The following is a 19,803-nucleotide window of genomic DNA, read 5'->3' as shown; positions in this document are numbered from 1 at the left end:
CACTGGACCCCAGTTCTGGGTATTAGATCACAGATGCCCACCACTGGACCCCAGTTCTGGGTATTAGATCACAGATGCCCACCACTGGACCCCAGCTCCGGGTACTAGATCACAGATGCCCACCGCTGGACCCTAGCTCTGGGTGCTAGATCACAGATGCCCACAGCTGGACCCCAGCTCTGGGTGCTAGATCACAGATGTCCACCACTGGACCCCAGCTCTGGGTGACCGTATCCAAGGCAAAGGTAGGCCTGTGGTGGGAACTGACTCAGGAATTTCTCACTTGATCACATGCTCTACCCCAGGCTTCAGCGTAGTCTACTTTTATTAGAAATAAACCACAGAGCCGGGCGGTGGTGGCGCATGCCTGTAATCCCAGCACTTGGGAGGCAGAGGCAGGCGGATCTCTGTGAGTTCGAGGCCAGCCTGGTCTACCAAGGGAGTTCCAGGACAGGCTCCAAAGCTATAGAGAAACCCTGTCTCGAAAAACCCAAAAAAAAAAAAAAAAAAAAAAAAAAAGAAAAAAAAGAAATAAACCACAGAAGCCAAGCGGTGGCGATATCCTTTAATCCCAGCACTTGGGAGGCAGAGGCAGGAGGATCTCTGTGAGTTCGAGACCAACCTGGTCTACAAGAGCTAGTTCCAGGACAGACTACAGAGAAACCTTGTCTCAAAAAACCAAAAAAGGAAAGAAAAGAAAAGAAATAAACTACAGGGCTGGAGAGATGGCTCAGTGGTTAAGAGCATTGGCTGCTCTTCCAAAGGTCCTGAGTTCAATTCCCAGCAACCACATGGTGGCTCACAACCATCTGTAATGAGGTCTGGTGCCCTCTTCTGGCCTGCAGACATACACACAGACAGAATATTGTATGCATAATAAATAAATAAAATATTTTTTAAAAATTAATAAATAACTTATTTATATATAAAATTATTTATTATGTATATGTAATTATATATAAACTTTATTTATATATAAGAATAATTTTTTTAGAGAGAAGAAAACTACACACTACTCAAAATGCTGAGGCAGGAGGATCACAAGTTCAGCCTGAGTTATATTATGAGGCCCTATCTCAAGAAAAAAAAAAGGACAGGAAAAAAGAAAAAAAGAGAGAGAAAGAAAAGAAACCACACAGGGAGCATCTCTTACTGAGCCAGCTGGGATTTGTCAGTCTTTTGAGCACCGTAACTTTGATTCCCAGGGCTGCCCTGTGCCCTTTGGGCTGTTTACCAACACGACCAGCCAAATGTGACCGCTCACACCTGCAACCTCAGCACTCTAGAGGCAGAGGCAGGAAGATGGCAGAGTTCAAGGTTAGCCTGGACTACCATCTTCCCAACCAAGCCAGGGCTACAGGAACCTGCCTCAAGGAAGGGGAAAACCAGAAAAGCCATCAAACATTGCCAAATGTCCCTAGTGAGGGAGTACTTCTGCGCCTGCCTCTCTTCCCACGCCCTCAGGGACAGCCTCACCATCACTCGGGACTTTCCCAAGGCTGTACTGACCCCTCTGCTAGAGGGGCAGGGGTTGATCCCCAGGGCCCACACGGCAGCTCGTGCCTGACACTGTAGTCCCATGGGACATGATGCCCTTTTCTGGCTGCTGAAGCACACACTTCCAAACATACATCCAGACAAACACCCTTACAGAGAAAAAAAAAAAAGAAGATGGAAGTCTCCCCTCTTCCTCCCCTCAGTGGGTGGCCTCGAAAGTGGCAGCTGGGGTGAAAATGGGAAGCCACAGCTTCTGCCCTTCCTCTTGCTCACGCAGGGGATCCCCCAACTGGATAAAAGTTTACATAATTGGTAAAAATAACACAAAACATTTGCAAAACGTAGCCTTACCTGTGAGGGCTATAGATCATGGTCAGGGCTGTGACCCTTCTGGACTGGGTATGCAGGTCATAGGTCAGCACACAGTGATTGCCTAAGGCGAGAGCTGGCTAGTGATCCCAGCACTCAGGACACAGAGGAAGGATGACCGCGAGTTCAAGGCTCCTTAGACTACGTGAAATGCCATCCCTTCCCCCCATTCCCCCAAAAAAGACAAAGAATGAAAAAGTGTCTTCCTGAGATTCTGGTTTGGATCCTCAGAACCAGGAAAAAAAAAAAAGCCCCTTCTTGCTGTGGAGGTGGTGGCGCACATCTTTAATCCCAGCACTCGGGAGGCAGAGGCAGGCAGATCTCTGTGAGTTCGAGGCCAGCCTGGTCTACAGAGTGAGTTCCAGGACAGCCAGGGCTTTAGAGAGAGACCCTGTCTCAAAATAAAAACAAAACAAAAAAAAGTACCTACCTTTCTTACCATGAGAGGCCGTAAGGATAGACCAAGAAAATTGCCTTAGATTAGATTATGTGGAGATATATTTTTTTTTCTTTCTTTTTGAAATGATGTGTTACCATACCCAGCAAGTTTTTTGTTGTTTTGTTTTGTTGTAGTTGAGACAGGATCTCACTGTGAAGCCCTGACTGGCCTCGAACTCACAAAGATCCACCTGCCCTGTGTCCCAAGTCTAGGATTAAAGGTGTGCGCCACCACGCAGGACTCCTGCAAGGTCTGTTGATAAAGGTCTAAGCCTGAGGGCTGAGCGAGGCAGAGGCTCCAGTGAGGTGCACAGGGAGTGGGGCTACAGGCTCCTCTGGGGCGCACACACCGTTTTCCTGTGCATCCTTCTTGACTCAGGGGGACCACTTACTTTCCCTAGCCTGTACTTATTTATGCCCTTGGTCACACTTAAGCAACTCAAGCTGTGCAGTCATAGGAAGACGGGAAACAGATGGTTGCTATAGAGACGTCTAAACACACACTGAAACATGCAGCAGGCTGGAGAGCAGTTTCTGGGTTTTGCTTGGACTTACTTTTTTCCCCTCTTGATCTGCTATTTTCCATCTCTTCTCACTTTTTTGTTTTGTTTTGTTTGGAGGGTGTTTTTTGTTGTTTTGTTTTGAGACGGTTTCTCTTGTAGCCCTGGCTGTCGTGGAAGTCACCAGGCTGGCCCTGCCTCCTGAGTGCTGGGATTAAAGCCCACCACTGCCGGCTTTTAGTCACATATTTTTTGTTGTTCTTTTTGGGGTTTTTTGGGGGTTTTGTTGTTGTTGTTGTTGGTTTTGTTTTTTTGAGACAGGGTTTCTCTGCAGCTTTGGTGCCTGTCCTGAAACTCGCTCTGTAGAGCAGGCTGGCCTCGAACTCACAGAGATCCACCTGCCTCTGTCTCCCGAGTGCTGGGATTAAAGGTATGCGCCACCACCGCCCAGCTTTTATGGCTTTTTTATACTTTACATTCCTGACCCCCTGTACTGGTCCCCAACTCCCTAGCACTGACCTGACCACTTCTTTTCCTTTGGAATCACAGTTTACACAGAATTCCTGGGGGTCTGGGAGAGGAAAATTAATAACAGCAAATATAATGAAATACATATATGGAAATAATGAAATCCATTACTTTGCATGCTAAACAACATTTGGAAGCTGGAAGTAGTGGCACAAGCCTTTAATCCTAGCACTTAGGAGGCAGAAGCAGGTGGATCTCTGAGAGTTCCAGGCCAGCCTGGTCTGCAGAGCAAGTTCTAGGACAGTCAGAGCTATGTAGAGACCTTTTCTCAAAACAACTTGGGCTAGCTATGGTGGCACCTTCAATCCCAGCACCACAGAAGCAGTCTGCACTTTAGAGCGGCCAAGCCTACATAGTGAACCCCGCTTTGTTTTGTTTGATTAAAAAAAAAATAAATAAAGGCCTGGCGATGGTGGTGCACACCTTTAATCCCAGCACTCGGGAGGCATAGGCAGGCGGACCTTTGTGAGTTCGAGGCCAGCCTGGTCTACAAAGTAAACTCCAGGACAGCCAGGACTGTTAAACAGAGAAACCCTGAACCCTGTCTTGAAAAACCAACAAGAACAAAAAAACAAAGTCGACAAAAAAGCATTAATTAGCCAATAGTTGTGGTGCACACTTTTAATGCCAGCACTGCAGAGGCAGAGACGGGATTCTGTGAGTTGGAGGCCACAGAAGGTGTTTCAAACAACTCAGGGCTCTATATAGTGAGGCCCTGACTCAGAACAAGCATATGTGGCCTTCCCTACTGGTGGTCTTGACTTTATCACAGCCACTCTCTGGGAATCCCGGATGGACCTAGCCAATGTCCATCATCCTGGCCAGGAATTAATCAAGTTTGCTTCAAATTTGACTAAAAATCAAAAGCATTAATTAACTGGACGTGTTGACTTAGCCTTGCACTCCCAACCCTCAGAGGTAGAGGCAAAGGATCATAAATAAATTCAAGGTCCAGGCAGCAAGATCTCTCAGCATGCAGTCACTCGCTGGAGCCTGGGGGTGTGAGTTCACCCCTGAACCCACAGAGTAGAGTGGGGACTCCCACCCAGTCAGTGGTGTCCTCCTCGCGCGCGCACAGTCAGTGGTGTCCTCCTCGCGCGCGCACAGTCAGTGGTGCCCTCCTCGCGCGCGCACACGGTCAGTGGTGCCCTCCTCGCGCGCGCACACGGTCAGTGGTGCCCTCCTCGCGCACGCAGTCAGTGCCCTCCTCGCGCACACAGCACACTACTGAAAGGACATTCTGGGCTACAGTGAATTTGGGGCTCATTTGGGCTATGTGACCTCGTCTGAAAACAGTCACTCTCGTCTGCCTACGGAAAGGGACAAAGGGAGCAACATTCTTCAGGGTTGTGGCTTTTGCACTATACAAACCCTATTCAAGGGGCGGCTGCATGCATAGCAGGCTGTTACTGTACTACTGCAGGGTTTGTTGGTGTGGCATCTATGGAAGCTTTTAGAAAATCAAACACACCAAGTGGTGGTGGTGCACGCCTTTAATCCCAGCACTCGGGAGGCAGAGGCAGGTGGATGTTTGTGAGTTTGAGGCCAGCCTGGTCTACAAGAGCTAGTTTCAGGGCAGGCTGCAAAGCTACAGAGAAACCCTGTCTCGAAAAACAAACAAAGAAAGAAAGAAAGAAAGGAAGGAAGGAAGGAAGGAAGGAAGGAAGGAAGGAAGGAAGGAAGGGGGAGAGAAAATCAAACACAATCTTTTTTTTTGTATTTTCTTTCTTTGAGAGGGGGTGGGCAGGGATTTTTTTTTTCTTTTCTTTTTTGGTTTGTTCCTATTTAACAGGGTCCCACATAGGCCAAGCTGGATGACCTGGAGCCTCCGAGCCTCTTGTCTCCATCTCTCTAGTCCTGGGATTCCAGGCATATGCTCCCATACCTCATTATGGAACGCTACAGGTTAGACCCAGGGCTTCCTGGGTGCTAAGTGACCGCTCTCCCTGGAGCAAACAGGTAACTCCACCCCAGAAGCAGGTTAAGAGTTCTCTTCTTCAATTTGATGACCATCTGCAACTAGGCCTGTAAAGCATATGGACACTGGAGGAAGGAAGAGGGAGGGACAGGAGTTAGGCTTGATAAGGGAGATTGTTTTACCTGTAAAGTGTTCACGGGGAGCCAGTGAGGCTGCTTAGCATGGAGAAGTGCTGCTGCTGAGCCTGACGACCAGGCCTGAGCCCTGGGACCACCCACATGATAGAACTCGAGGACCAAGCCCACACATTGTCCTCCGCACAGCCTGCATGCATTCAGACTTGTGTAATAAACTTTTAAAAGTTAAAACGTCTGTTTCAGCTGTGGAACCAAGACACACAGATATGACTTCCAGTGGGAAACTAAGATTTTCAAGACAAATCGTCAAGGACTAGTTCCAGAAGTCCTGAGCCCCTTTGTCCATGTCAAGGGGGAAAAAGTAACTTTCTTTTTGCTTTTTCTCTGAGACAGCATCTCATTCTGTGTCCAGATTGGTATAGAACTCATGATGTAGCCCAGGCTGGCCTTGAACTTCCCATGATCCTCTTGCTCCAGCCTTTTGAGTGCTGAAAGTTTAGACAAGAGCCACCAAGCTTGGGTCTTGGGTTGCAAGCCTAAAATGCTAACCCTTGGAAGACTAAAGCAAAGGATTCAGGGCCAGCCTGTGCTACACAATAGCCAGATCCCAACTGAAAGCAAAACAAAAATGTTCAAGGGTCAAGGGTGTAGGCTTAGTAGCAGAGCTCTCGCCTAGCGTGTTTAGATCTCTGGGGTCAGCTTCCTCATGCACACACAAGCTCCCTTCAGAGACAACAAGAACTCCAAGCTAATCTCTAGGAGAAACACAGAATGATGCCTGAGACTTTCTAAAAGATGAATGGTATGGGAAATTCAAAATAAAGGCCGAAGAGCTGCAGAGCCGTAGGTAACAAATTAGAGTGTGGGAATGCACCTCAGCTGGTAGAGTGCTTGCCTAAGAGAATCAGGAAATAGATTCATCCTCGCTACAGAGAGAATGCAGGGCCAGCCCTATCACAAGACGGTGCCAAAAGTTAGAGGACCTGTGCCGTAGCGGACGTCTGTCTGAGGAGAGAGTCCCCGGCCACTGGGATGAAGTTCACAGAGCCAGTGAGCTTGCTTCCTGTGCTCTCATGGACGTCACTATGGTATCACTTAGGCATCCCTAGTCAGTCAGGGCCTTGGGGACGTCTGCTCGCAGCCCCTCCTCAGTCTCTCTCCAGCTGGGGACACAGTCTTTCCTGCGGTGTCTATTTCTTCGTGTCCGACTCCCGTGGAATCGAGATTATCCTTTTACTTAGCAGGCTGCCAAGGCACCTTTTGGTGAATATGTCCCCCGAAATACAACAGCTCAAAAGTCAGGCGTTTTAGGGAGTTAGGACTTGTCGAATACGGCTGAGGCCTAGGGAAATGATAACAAGACTCCCGGGTTAGGTGGGGCCCTGAATAAATAGTGGTGTTATTTACTCGAGGAAGCCCCTTCATCTGGAGGCTCGCATCTCGACCAGCATGCTTGGCGTGTTTGCATCCTGCTCCACGTGACAGTCAGAAAGGCTCTGGAATGTCCTAGCTCTTGAAGAATTCCTTTGCTCAGTGTGCTTGATGGGTTCTGTCGTCACCATCATAGCCGGAAAATCGCCTAGACTACCGGGCGGGGGTGGCGCACGCCTTTGATCCCAGCACTCGAGAGGCAGAGGCAGGTGGATCTCTGTGAGTTCGAGGCCGGCCTGGACTACTAGCAAGTTCCAGGACAACCAGAACTGTTACTTACACAGGGAAACCCTGTCTTGAAAAACCAAAATAAAATAAAATAAGGCAGGCAGGGTGACCCATGTCTGCAATCCACAGTGTTCTGTGGGAGCTCTATGACATGGTCAGAGAACAACCCGAGGGACTCAGTTCTCTCGTTGTCCCGATGGTCCCTGGGATCAAACTCAGATCCTCAAGCCTGTTGATCCCCGCACCATCTTCCAGTGTCCTCTCCACTTCCACCCTTCACTGTAGGTCCCTGTCGTTTCTCTTTCTTTTTTTTTTTTTATAGATGGATAATGTTTTTAAATATTTATTTATTTATTATATATACAATATTCTGTCTGTGTGTATGGCCAGAAGAGGACACCAGACCCCATTACAGATGGTTGTGAGCCACCATGTGGTTGCTGGGAATTGAACTCAGGACCTTTGGAAGAGCAGGCAATGCTCTTAACCTCTGAGCCATTTCTCCAGCCCCCTCGTTTCTCTTTCTTTGGGATTTTTTTTTTCTATATCATCAAGGTTGGCCTCAAAGTCACAGTTATCCTCCTGCCTCCGCCTCTGAGTGCTGGGATTAACAGCCTGTGGCTCCAGGCCCAGCTTTCCTCCTGGTGTTCAGTCCTCAATTTAAATATCAATTCTACCCCACTGCCACACAAAAACAGGTCGGACTACCCACGGCATCTACTTCACCTCAAAGGACGTCAATAATTCTCCCTGTAGCATTCAGTGCAGTATTTTCAGCCTTGTGAGTCATGATAGGGCAGAGGCATAGCTCACACGCAGCCTAAGGAGTTCCCAGTTAAACCGAATTCTTGACTTCAGTGCAAAAAGGAATTTCAGAATAAGCCAATATTAAGCCAAGTTGGAGTTAGATATTTTAACATAGATTTTTTTTTTCTGTTTGTTTTTGGAGACAGAGTCTCACTATAGTCCTGGTTGGCCTGGAACTCAGAGTTCCTGTCTCCATCTCCAGAATGCTGGGATTGGATTTTGTTTTGTTTTGAACATGTTTGAGATAGGCTTTCAGGTAGCCAAGCCTTGGAGTCATTACATAGCAAGATGACCTTTGACCCCATCTTCCTGCCTCTGCCTGTCAAATGCAGGGATGACAGGCGTGAGTCGCCACTCCTGGCACAGCGTTTGTTTTTGTTTTGTTGTTTTGTTTTTGTTTCTGAGAGACAGGCCTCTTTCTCTGTAGGCCTGTCTTAGGCTAGATTTAGTACCCTGTCTGAGCATGCTGGCTCACGGTGCGCACGGTCATCTAGAGCAGTGTCATCTGCCTACTGTATCACGGAACAAGTCCTCCTGCATCCCTTTGCGCCCACTCCCTTCTGTCGATTCATCCTAACCCATTATAGCCATGAAACTGAATTAGCGTACACACTGACTATGGTAGTATCAGGTTTCCCATCTGCCTACGAATCGATACTAGGGCTGTGGCGCACACGCCTTGGAGACAGAAGCAGAATTAATTAGTTCAAGGCTATCCTCAGCTCCACAGCAAGTTTGAGGCCTGACTAGGCTACATGTGACCCTATCTCAAAAAAATTTATTTTTTAAAATATTTTTTATGGTTTATTTAACTTTATTTTATGTGCATTGGTGTGAAGGTGTCAGATCCCCTGCAACTGGATCTTCAGACAGTTGTGAGCTGCCATGTGGGTGCTGGGAATTGAACCCAGGTCATTCTGGAAGAGCAGTCAGTGCTCTTAACCACTGAGCCATCTCTCTAGCCCCCTCAAAATACTTTAAAAGGGGCCTGTTGAGATGGCTCAGGGGTTAAGTCCTAGCACCTAAGTCTGGTGGCTCACAATCCCTGTAATGCCTCTGACTTCCAAATGCACCTGCACACATGTGCACAAACACACACACACACATATATTTCTAGACCGTGTTTCTCTGTAGCTTTGGAGCCTGTGCTGGAACTTGAGCCAGGCTGGCCTCACACTCACGCTGAGCTGCCTGTCTCTGCCTCCCAAGTGCTGGGACCAAATATGTGAATATATGAAATTTTTAAATTCAGACAGAGTGTGGCAGCTCATACTCCCAGAATGTAGCCTACTGAAGCAGGAAGATGGCCTCCAACCTGGGCAAGACTCTCTTTCCTAAAGCCTTCCTCCGGCCACGTAGCCCGCAGGATTTCTCTAACTCCAGCACTCCAGTAGACGAAGACCCCTCACCCCGCACTTCACACTGTGCTGGTTGTGCAGGAGGAGACGTTTCTTACAGAAGCGGTCCTTAGTCACTACGATTACAAAGTGCTTCTCTCCACACTCCCTGCCACATCCTACAAAACTGGGCTTCTAGATCCTGCTTCCATGTAGTTGGATGGTTCCCTGGCTTCTTACTAAGCTGTGGTTTAACACTGACAAGCTCAGTGAATGTAGGTGGAGGTCAGCGGACAGGTGTCAGGCTTCTTGCCTTTCACCACGTGGGTTCCAGGGAAAGAACCGGGTCCTCAGGCTGGCGCCAAGTATCTTTACTTACTGGCCCATCTCCCAAGTCCTGAAATGAAAGGTGTGCCATCACTGCACAGGGTTTGGAACCCGGGGTTTTCTGTTAGGCAAGCGCTCTAGCAATTAAGCCATATTCCTAGCCTACAATTTGTTTTGTTTTGTTAGAGCCTGGGTCTCACTATGTAACTGTGGCTGGCTTGGAACTTGCTATGTAGATCAGGTGTCTTTAAAAAAAAAAAAAAAAAAATAACTGTGGCTGGCTTGGAACTTGCTATGTAGATCAGGTGTCTTTAAAAAAAAAAAAAAAAAAAGGATAGGGTTTCTCTGTGTAACAGTCCTAACTGTGCTGGAACTAGCTCTTGAATTCGTAGATCTGCCTGCCTCTGCCTCCTAAGTTGGGATTAAAGGTGTGCGCCGCTACCGCCCGGTGGTCCCCACCTTCTTATGAGATGCTGGGGACCAACTGAGTTACACCCTTAGCGGTCATAAGTGACTGTTTAGAGCAAGCTCATTAGGTAGCCAAGTTTAACCTTCTGAGTGTCCTGCCTCTACCTCCTCAGGGCTAGACAAGCTCTCTACCAACTGAGCTACAGGCCCAGCCACCATAAATGATTCGCTTTTAGACTTTATTCTTTGTATGTGGCGGTGAGGAGCTGGGCTCTTGTGGCAGCCACGGAACTCTGTGAGGCTGGCTCGCTCTTCCGAATTCAGGTCTTCGGGTTTGCGTTTCAGTGACACAAGTCTGAACCTTTTCAGAGGCTCCACATAAATGACTGTTTAATAGTGGTCCGAGAAGCGTCCTCATTTTTGAAACATAGTAGAAAAATGACGCAAGTCTCCCATAGCGTGCTCCTATTTACTCAAATCTTCTATCCTCCCCGTCCCGTTTCCCTCTATTTCTAAGCGAATCAATGGTTTCGAGTTAGGTGTGGTGCAGGGAAGGGCTGGAGAGATGCCTGGGTGGTTAAGAGCCCTGGCTGCTCTTTCAGGACTCGGGTTCGACTCCCAGCACCCACATGGAGGCATACAACCACTCTTCCTCCTCCTCCTCCTCCTCAACCTACCACTACCACTATCACTACCACCACTACCACCACTACTACCACCACCACTACTACTACTAATAATAATAATAATAATTTAAAAAGTGGTATGGTTTAAAAACGAAGCTCATGGTGCAAGCCTGTCATGCCAGCACGAGAAAGGCTAAGGCAGGACTCGCTAATGTCCGGGACAGCCTGGACATCAAGCCCTGGCACAAGCAGGGACTCGGAGCAGAGGCGCACAGGGCGGAAGGAACGCGCGCGCCGCCAGTCGGATCGTTATGTGGCCGGCGTGCGCAGCCGGGCCGGAAGAGCCGCGGTCCACGTCCGGCGCGGCTCTCCGGAAACCACGCCCCTTTCCCTTTTACGGTAAGACCCCGCTTGCGTCAGAGCGGCCCTAAGGCGGCGGCCGGTTCCAGCCTGGCCCACTCCTGACTTCCGCCAGCCTCGAGTCTGGAGTCGTGGCCTTCCCCGCTCTCGTCCCTTCTCCTGCGGCGTCCGATCATGTTTGGCCTGCGGAAAAACGCGGTGATCGGCCTGAACCTGTACTGCGGCGGCGCCAGCCTCGGCGCGGCCGGCGGTTCTCCGGCGGGGGCGCGCCTGATGGCCGAGGAGGCCAAGGCGCGGCGCGAGGGGGGAGGGGAGGCCGCCCTGCTGCCCGGCGTGGGTGGTCGCTCGGCCGCCGCCCTTGGGCGCGGAGGACCCTGATTTCCAGCGTCGCCCGAGAGGTGGCTGCTGCGGGCGTTGGACCTCCTGGCCATGCCGTGGGGGGAGCTGGCCACGCCGGCCGCAGCCATCGTGCCCAGTGAGGAGGAGCTGGATGGCTGCGAGCCCGAGGCGCTCGGCAAGCGGCCGGCCGTGCTGCCCCTGCGGGAGCGCGGGAGCCCGGCGGCCGCTGACGGCTCGCTGCCCTCCACGCCGCCGCCGGCCGAGGAGGAGGAGGAGGACGAGCTGTACCGCCAGTCGCTGGAGATCATCTCGCGCTACCTGCGGGAGCAGGCGGCCGGCGCCAAGGACGCGAAGCCGCTGGGCCAGGCGGGCGCCTCGGGCCGGAGGGCGCTGGAGACCCTGCGGCGCGTGGGCGACGGGGTGCAGCGCAACCACGAGACGGCCTTCCAGGGTAAGCGGCTCCCGGGGCGGGCCGGGCCGGGCCGTGCGGGAAGAGCCCAGGCGAGCTGGCTCCGCACCCGGCGTGTTCTGGCCGTGAGTCATTGTTTCCGCCCATCTGGCAGTTGGGTTCAAAAGCCGGAAAGGGTGGGATGTCAATGTCGGCGTGGGGTCCGCCTGAGCGCTCCAGAGCCGGCAGAGCCAAGTCCCCTCGCCGTGGGTGGGCAGGGGTCGTGGCCGGCTGCAGCAGACAAAGGAGGCCTTGAAAGGTTGCGTGCTTTTCTCCCTCTCAGGCATGCTTCGGAAACTGGACATTAAAAACGAAGACGATGTCAAATCTTTTTCTCGAGTGATGGTCCATGTTTTCAAAGATGGCGTAACAAACTGGGGCAGGATTGTGACTCTTATTTCTTTCGGTGCCTATGTGGCCAAACACTTGAAGAGCATAAACCAGGAAAACTGCATCGAACCATTAGCAGAAAGTATCACAGATGTTCTTGTCCGATCAAAACGGGACTGGCTTGTCAAACAAAGAGGCTGGGTAAGTTTGCCTTACAGTTTAAAGGGGCCGTGGAGTGGAAATGGGGTGCAAGACTTAGTGAAGGTGGAGGCAGCTAAAGGTTTTTACAAAGCTCCCGGTTCCAGATCTATGTACCTCTGGTTGATTAACGTTGGACGTTGTAGGGGGGGGTCCAAAGAAAAAGTGGTATGGAGGCCTTGAACTGTACCAGAAGGTTTTGTATTCTGTAGGTTCTTCTAAGTCAGTTGGGTGATCTTCAGAGCAGTGGATTTGAAACCTTGAAGAAGTAAGGGACCCCTGCGATGACTAAATTTACATTCCCTGTAGGCCCTCATTTTAATCCAATGGAGACTGGTAGAGCCTGCAGCTTAGATGTTTTAATACCCAAAGAGCTCTGGTGTGAAGTGTGCTCAACCTCATTAGGAAACACTGACGCACGGGAGAGATGCTTCCGGGGCTCTGAAGAGTGGTAGCGTTTGTCTGATGGGCCCTCAATTCTTGTTCACCTTGTGCGGTACAGCTGTGAGCTAATCTAACTCACCGGAAACTCCAGACACGGCTCTTGCATCCCGGGAATATTTGATAGTTGGTTCGCCATTGTTTCGGGGGATATTTTAATTCATCCTTTATCTGTATTTAGTGTCATAACGACAGAAACCCATACTTGAAAAATGTGCTTTTCTTTTGTTTTCTAGGATGGGTTTGTGGAGTTCTTCCACGTGCAGGACCTAGAAGGCGGCATCAGAAATGTGCTGCTGGCCTTCGCGGGTGTGGCTGGAGTGGGGGCTGGGCTGGCCTATCTGATCAGATAGCCTTGGGAGTGCTAGGTGTCTCTTAACTCCAGCCACCAAACTGCGTGCTTCTGTGAAAACCAGTGTATTTATGAAGTTGGACTTGAAGCTGCCCCGGCTTTTAACAATCCAGGAGTTCCACTCTAGCAACATAGCCAGAAATAAAGCAAGTGGCTACAGGATTGTGGCCAACAAGAATAAATACATGGGGAAAGTGCTCCCTCTTGAAGAGTTACTATCTGAAAGAAGCAAAGTTTTCACTCAGCAGACTTTGGGAGGCCATGGAGGAGGACTTGTAGATTGGACGAAAGTGGTTAGATGGACAGACTTGATTTCCTTGTCCTGAACGGAGTGGCCAGTCGTCAGGCTAGTCATAGAGCTCAATAAATATGCAGAATCCACCACTCTCTGTAGTGTCGCAAAGAAGCACTAACAATGACGGTGACCTGTGCAAATGGATGTGAGCTGCAAGTAAGAAACTGTGACTGGAAGCCACAGGAGTGCACGAGAATGTGAAGGGAGACGTGCGCTCGCGATCTCCCAGGTGTGCTTGTTGACAAAGCCCACGTGCTCAGGATGTGTAGGCCTGTCTACTTTGGCTTGGTTTGGATGATTCTTAAGTTTATTAGCCTAGTAATGGCCAAAAGTACTTGACTAAGCTTCCACTAATTAGTTACAAAACTGAAAAGCCTCAATTTTTAAGAGAAGCAACATATAAAATGTATTTGTCTGTAAAAATTGTATATATTTTTACAGAAAGTCTATTTCTTTGAATATAAAAGAGGGAAGGCTCTGATTTAGTTTTTCCATACCCTTTTGAAAAGATTTGCAACTTGTAGTTAAAATCTATTTCTTACAGCTTTTTAGAACTTTGTCATGACCAGTACATGACCAGTACTAGAGACAGAACCAGCTGCGCATGCACTGGCTGTAGTGAGGCAATTCAGATTCACAACTATGCAGGCTTAATTTCCCAGTCTGATTTTGTATCGCAGGTAGATGTAAGACATTTGACCCCCCGGTGACTTACTAAATTGTAAAGTGGTTTGGGAATTCAGGCTAGAGTCATAACCATGGTGCTATTCACAGGCTTACTTGTTTAATACAAATTTAAGCCTGGTGTTGTCAATAAAACAAGTATGTATTTCTTTTCTACTAATGATTGCCAAGCTTTGTTTTGAATTTCTGTGTTGGTTTCTCTAGGTGTCCCACTGTTATATAGAATTAACCATTCTTAAATCCTGACTTGTGATGCTCCCTCTGGTCCCTCTACAGATAGAATCGAGGTCCACGTTTTCTCTTTGGAGCTCCCATCCTCACCCCCAACTAGGAACTTAAGTCATTTCCCTCCTGTCAGTCAGCAGAGCTTTGTCTCCTTAGAGGCTTTGAGGCCTTTGACCAACAGGAGCAAAGTGGGTAGCATCAAAAGTCACAGCTTTAACTGCCCCAGAGTGAGTATGCTTAATTTAAATTTAGAGAAAGGGGGGTTTTGTTAAGCCTCAGTTATCTGAAAGCTGACTGGTAAACTGGAGGAGGTTGTTTAAGCTGTGGTCATTGGAAAGCTTTAGTCTCAGTGTGACCTTTAGTCAGGACTGCAGATAAAAATAGGCATGAATCAGATGACTAAGAAAGCGATGGGGAAGAAGTGCCCTGCCTGTCCAGCCCAGCCCGAGGTCATCTTGTTGGAGCTGTTTATACCTATGTATTTATCCTTCTTGGTTATAAATTGCTTATTTATGTTTATCTCTTGGAATTAAAAGCACTTTACGTAGTTTGACCCTACAGGTTAAGGTGCCTAGAAGGCGTGCTCCCGTATCCAGTTGTGGAAGTTTGTGTTTGTACCAGTCTGCTCCTAGTGGGCTGTTCTGGTTCCAGGGCCATGCAGACTTGGAGAGCCCAAGTGGTTGAGAAAAGGGGTTTATTTGGAGGGAGAAGAGGCACGGTCCAAGTGCTGCCTAGCTGCGTAGTTGAGACACCCTCCAGAGTGAAGGGGGAGGGGCTGCTGGAAAGATAGCTGGCAGCAAACTTGTCTTACACTTCTCAGGGAAAACCATACCGTCTTCAAGCATCCATGTACATTCTAGCTGGGGTGGTGAACACCTTCAATCTGGTAGAACCAGCATTTTTAACACCTGTTCCCAAAAGGGTTAGGACCAACTGCAAGTTAATGTGGGTTGTAAAAAATGTGTTTCCCTAACTTCTGTTTCTTCTCTTAAGGAAAAAAAATAAACCTTTTTTTTTTCTCCTCCAAAGTAAGGTGTGGTATATGGGTCTTTTCTTATCGCCTTCCTTCCCCATTATGCAAGTCTCTTTAGGGAAGTCAGCTGAGCAATGCATGTAAGTGAACTAAAAACAAAAGTTAAGTCAATTTGCCTCATAGCAAAGGGGCAGAGAGCCTGTATGCTAATCTGGAGTTTTGTGTGTTGCACTACTTAAACTAGGCCCTTACTTTTCTGTGTTGGAGGAGAATGAATGCTTTTTGATCTCCTTTAAGACGACCACAGAGTAGCCCAGGCTGGACAGTCTTCACTGGTAAACTCCGCTCTCAGCATCACACTGCTTTTATATCTAAGTTCAAGGCTGACCCTGGGCTTTTCATGCTCCTGCCTCCACCTCTGGTCCTCTGCTTTAGCTGAGATGTGTGTGCCTTGTTAGGGTGCTGTATCCCAACCTGCCCCTGCAAGGAGTGCACCCTCGGGAGCTTTTCTCCCTTGCTCCCCAAGCTCTGGGAGTAAACCCAGGACCTTGTGTGTAGTAGGCGGGCTCTTCACTGAGCCTCTCTCAAGCACAGGATCTCAGCTATGCAACTCTGGGCCCCAGGATTTGGCGGTGCAGTGCTTTAAGGTCCTTGTTAATGCATAGATCAAAAGCTGTCTTACCTCGTGAGTTACTAAGTATCAGTGTGCATATAAACAATTTTCCCTCCTGAGCTCAAACTCAGGCCTGGTGGCAAGTGCCCCTACCCACTGCGCCATCTCACCAGGGTGATAGGGTGTTGTGTTTGCTTGTTTTTAGTATGGAAGGGTTCACAAAGCAGTAACTCCACCACCTCCACCCTGCTTTTGAGATGGACAAGATTATTCACCTGAGGTTTTAGTTCTTAGCTGTTAGTGCCACTCCTTCCAAGGAGGTGAGACTAAGCCAGTTTGAAGAACTGTCCTGCCTTTGTTGTCAAATGCCTTGAAAGGGAGCCGAATCACCATGGAAATGTGCAAATTTGAGGTTTGCATAACTGGTTTTCAGCCACAAACACTAATCAAGCAAACAGCATCCCCTATCTTCTACTCAGTTTTGTCTGTTTAAACATCTGTTCCGTCTTCCATGGGCTTCGTCACCAGATGACAGTAACTTTTTACTGGTTTGCCCCCCCCCCTTCCCCCACACATGTGGTTTCACTGTGTAGCTCTGGCTTTCCTGGAACTCACTCTAGACCAGGCTGCCTTAGAACTCAGAGATAACGCCTGTCCCTGCCTCCTGAGTGGTAGGATTAAAGGCCTGCACCGCCACCGCCTATCAGTAACTTTTTATTGCAAAATTGCTTTGTGCTGGGCCTAGTGGCTGAGGCATAAGTACTGCCTGGAGATCAAGGCCAACGGGCTACGAAATAGTGTATGGGGGGGGTGTGTCTTTGAGACTGGGAGCCCTAACTGGTCTTGCAGAGGGCCTATGTTCAGTTCCCAGGGTCCGTGTTTGACAAGTTACCGTAGTAACCAGCTTCAGGAGATGTGATGCCTCTTGGCCTTGAGCCCTGTTCACACAGACACAAAGGGAATGTGCTTTAATGACTAGTACACACAAGGTTCCGAGTTTGATTCCATGTTGAGACAGTGGCACCCAAGGAAGGGTAAGATTAACATGCTAAATCTTGCTTGGTACCCCAGCAGGATTGCATCGGGTCCAAGGCAAGCCGTGCTACGTAACAAGTCACTGGAAAGAGATAGGCCCCCAAAGTTTGACTGGGTTAAGTTTTCCTTAGTACTGTTCCTGGTGATGCTTTGGAAGTTTTGTTTGTTTTTAGTTATTTTTGATACAAGACCTAGGCTTGCATTGAACTTTGGATACTCGTGCCTTGTCCTTCTGTCCACCATGATGAGCCCCATGTGTGCCTATGATGTGAAGCTGCTTCTGTGCACTGTGCCTTTACCCTCAAACCTCGAATGGAGCAGTTCCTGTAGGGCACCAGGGGAGCCTGAGGTCAGGCAGGGTCGCCTCACCGCCACACACAAGGATGCCCAAGTCTGGAGAGGTCCACGGAGAACCAGTGTTCAAGGTCAGCCTTTGGGATTTGGAAGCTGGTGTAGGTTGCCTGAGAACTTGTTTGGGAAAACATTAAAAAGTGGGTGTGGTGGCGCATATCTTAATTCTGCCCGCCACTTAGGAGGGGTGTAAGCCAACCAGGACTCTTGCTCAATGAGTAACCTAAGTCACTAGAGGGGCACACACCTCAGCCACCCTGGTGTGTGGCACAACTAATGTTCAGTTCTCTTTTGCTTCTTACTGTGCAGACCCAAATTCTGGCCTCCTGCCTCTGCCCCTCAGGTGCCAGCCTCAGAACCCAGGGCCTCCTGAGTAGGAGGCAAGCCGGCAGACAGCCACCCAGCCCTTTCGTTTTCAGTTCTTGTGCGGGTAAGGGGTGCTGGAGTTTAAACAAGAGCTTCCAGTACTGAGTGAGCTTCTGCTGAGCCGCACCTGCTGGCCCGAGAACCAGGTCATCTGTTGCCCCGGAATTTTCTTTCCAAGTTGGGGTGTTGCTCATTTGTTAGGGTAGATGTTGAACCTTTGCAAGGTCCTGAGTTCAGTGTTCTGCAGCCCACTCTGCCCCTGCCCCTCCCCCCCCCCCACTTCCTGAACCGTAGTGGCACCCTAGTCCCGGCTGGGATACAATTTGGGTTGATAGTCTTAGCCTCTCAAAGTTCTGGCATGAACTGATCAGAAGGGCAGCCTAAGAACTTTCTCTAAGTTTTGGTAACAGAGTTAGAGTGGAAAGAGCGTCATTGGTGTGGCGGGGCTCCAGCCGGATGCCTGAAGCAGGGCACTTCCTGCAGAAAGAATGTTGTAGGGCTGGCTCCTAGCTTCACTTGTTCAGCCGAGTTCTGCCTTCAGGGGCCCTGGCCCCCACCCCCACCCCAGTGCCTTCACTGGAGAGTTGAAAACTTGGTTCTGTCTCAGTTCACAGTAGTTACAGCCTTAGTGTTGCTTATCTCAGTTATGTGAAGCATCTGGAAGGGGGAGGGGCATCCTCCCGAGGCTGCTGAGTCAAACAGCTCTTGAGAATTGAGTGGGGGGTTTGTTTTTTTTTCCTCTGAGGGCGGAGTGGGGGGGGTTCCGAGACTGGGTTTCTGTGTAACAGGGCTGGCTGTCCTGTAACTTGCTCTGTGGATTGCCAGCCTCTGCCCCTTGAGTGGAGTGCTGGGATTAAAGGTTTTTGCCACCACACCAGGCTTTTTTGTTTTGCTTTGAGACCAAGAGTCACTGTGTTGCCCTTCCCTGGGATGGGAGAAGGGACTGACCCTGGGTCAGTAATTCTTCACTGATGATCTGAGCCGGGGCTAGCCTTGGACTCCCTCATTAATCGAGGCTGCCCTTGAATTTTTGACCCTCCTGTCTCACCTCTCAGGTGCTGAGATTATAGCCAGTGCTGCTGCTCCAGGCTCCGCATGAATAATGAGGAAGAACTGAAGTCTTTCTATAGCCCTGACTGCTTGTGAATCTATGTGTAGACCAGACTGGCCTCGAACTTGCATTCATCTTCCCACCTCTACCTCCCACGTGTGTTAGCTTTGTAGTTCTACAAAATAATAATAGTTCCTGACAGCTGGGGAGTGTGGCAGAGCCCCCTAAGTCCACTGGCCCTAGGGTTACCACAGCCAACTTTATAGCGGTTTGAAAACTGTGAAGTTTTGTTTTGCTTTTTCATTTGTTTAGGAGTGTTTTTAGTTTGTTTTCTTCTTGAGATTCTCTTTTATGGGGAGGGGGTGCACGCCTTTAATCCCAGCACTCCGGAGTCAGAAACAGACGGATCTTTGTGAATTCGAGGCCAGCCTGGTCTACAAGAGTTAGTTCCAGGACAGGCTCCAAAGTTACAGAGAAACCCTGTCTCGAAAAACAAAACAAAAGATTCTACTTTATTTATTTTAGTTTTTGAGACAGATTCTCACTATGTAGCTCTGGCTGGCCCAGAACTTGCTATGTAGATCAGGCTGGCCCAAACAAACATGAGATCCCCTGCCCCTGCTTCCCAGGTGCTAGGATTTGGAGCATGTGTCACCGCATCCTGCTCCAGTTTTGACATGGGGCCTCACTATTTAGCCTTAGCTGGCTGGGAACTTGCTGTAAGTAGACCATGTTAGCCTTGAACTCCCAGAGAGCTGTCTCCCAAGTGTTGGGACTAAGGTTTCTGGCCCAGCCTGATTTGGTTTCTTTAGTTACTTGTATACAGGAAGTTATGCACTTGTGAGTGTGTTGGGTCCCTTGGAGCTGCACCTCCAGGCATTTGCAAACCGCAGACCCTGGATTTTTACAGAACTCTTAAGGTTGAGTTCTCACCAGCCCCAAAGAGTCTAGTCTGCAGTTTTACTTTTTCTTTCGGGGTAGTCATACAGAGTGCTATATAGTCTGGTGATTGTGGACGTCAGCTTCTGCCCTTCAGGATACGACCCCCGCGGTCTGCCCAGTGGCCTGTGGTGTTGCAGTATACAGACTAGCTGTATTACTTCAGACATCCTTGTGCCACGGGCTCGGTCTTCCCAATGCTGGAGTTACTGCCGCGTCCTTATCTAACGTTCTCGGGAACAGCCGGTTATG

The 19,803-nt window shown here is 49.3% G+C and overlaps 1 protein-coding gene across 1 annotated transcript; it reads left to right on the top strand.

Annotated features, from left to right (window-relative positions):
* Window positions 1–10,980: 10,980 nt before the first annotated feature.
* Window positions 10,981–15,251, top strand: Mcl1 (MCL1, BCL2 family apoptosis regulator). Its single transcript, XM_005372530.2, is given in 5 exon segments — window positions 10,981–11,246; window positions 11,248–11,288; window positions 11,291–11,701; window positions 11,982–12,229; window positions 12,904–15,251. Coding segments are annotated over 5 exon segments (978 nt in total). The 5' UTR covers window positions 10,981–11,085; the 3' UTR covers window positions 13,021–15,251.
* The last annotated feature ends 4,552 nt before the right edge of the window (window positions 15,252–19,803 follow it).

This window comes from Microtus ochrogaster, chromosome 21 (assembly GCF_000317375.1).
Source record: "Microtus ochrogaster isolate Prairie Vole_2 chromosome 21, MicOch1.0, whole genome shotgun sequence".
Taxonomy (NCBI): Eukaryota; Metazoa; Chordata; class Mammalia; order Rodentia; family Cricetidae; genus Microtus; species Microtus ochrogaster.
Note: the sequence above shows the minus strand (reverse complement) of the source record. Positions and strands in the feature narration are given on the sequence as shown.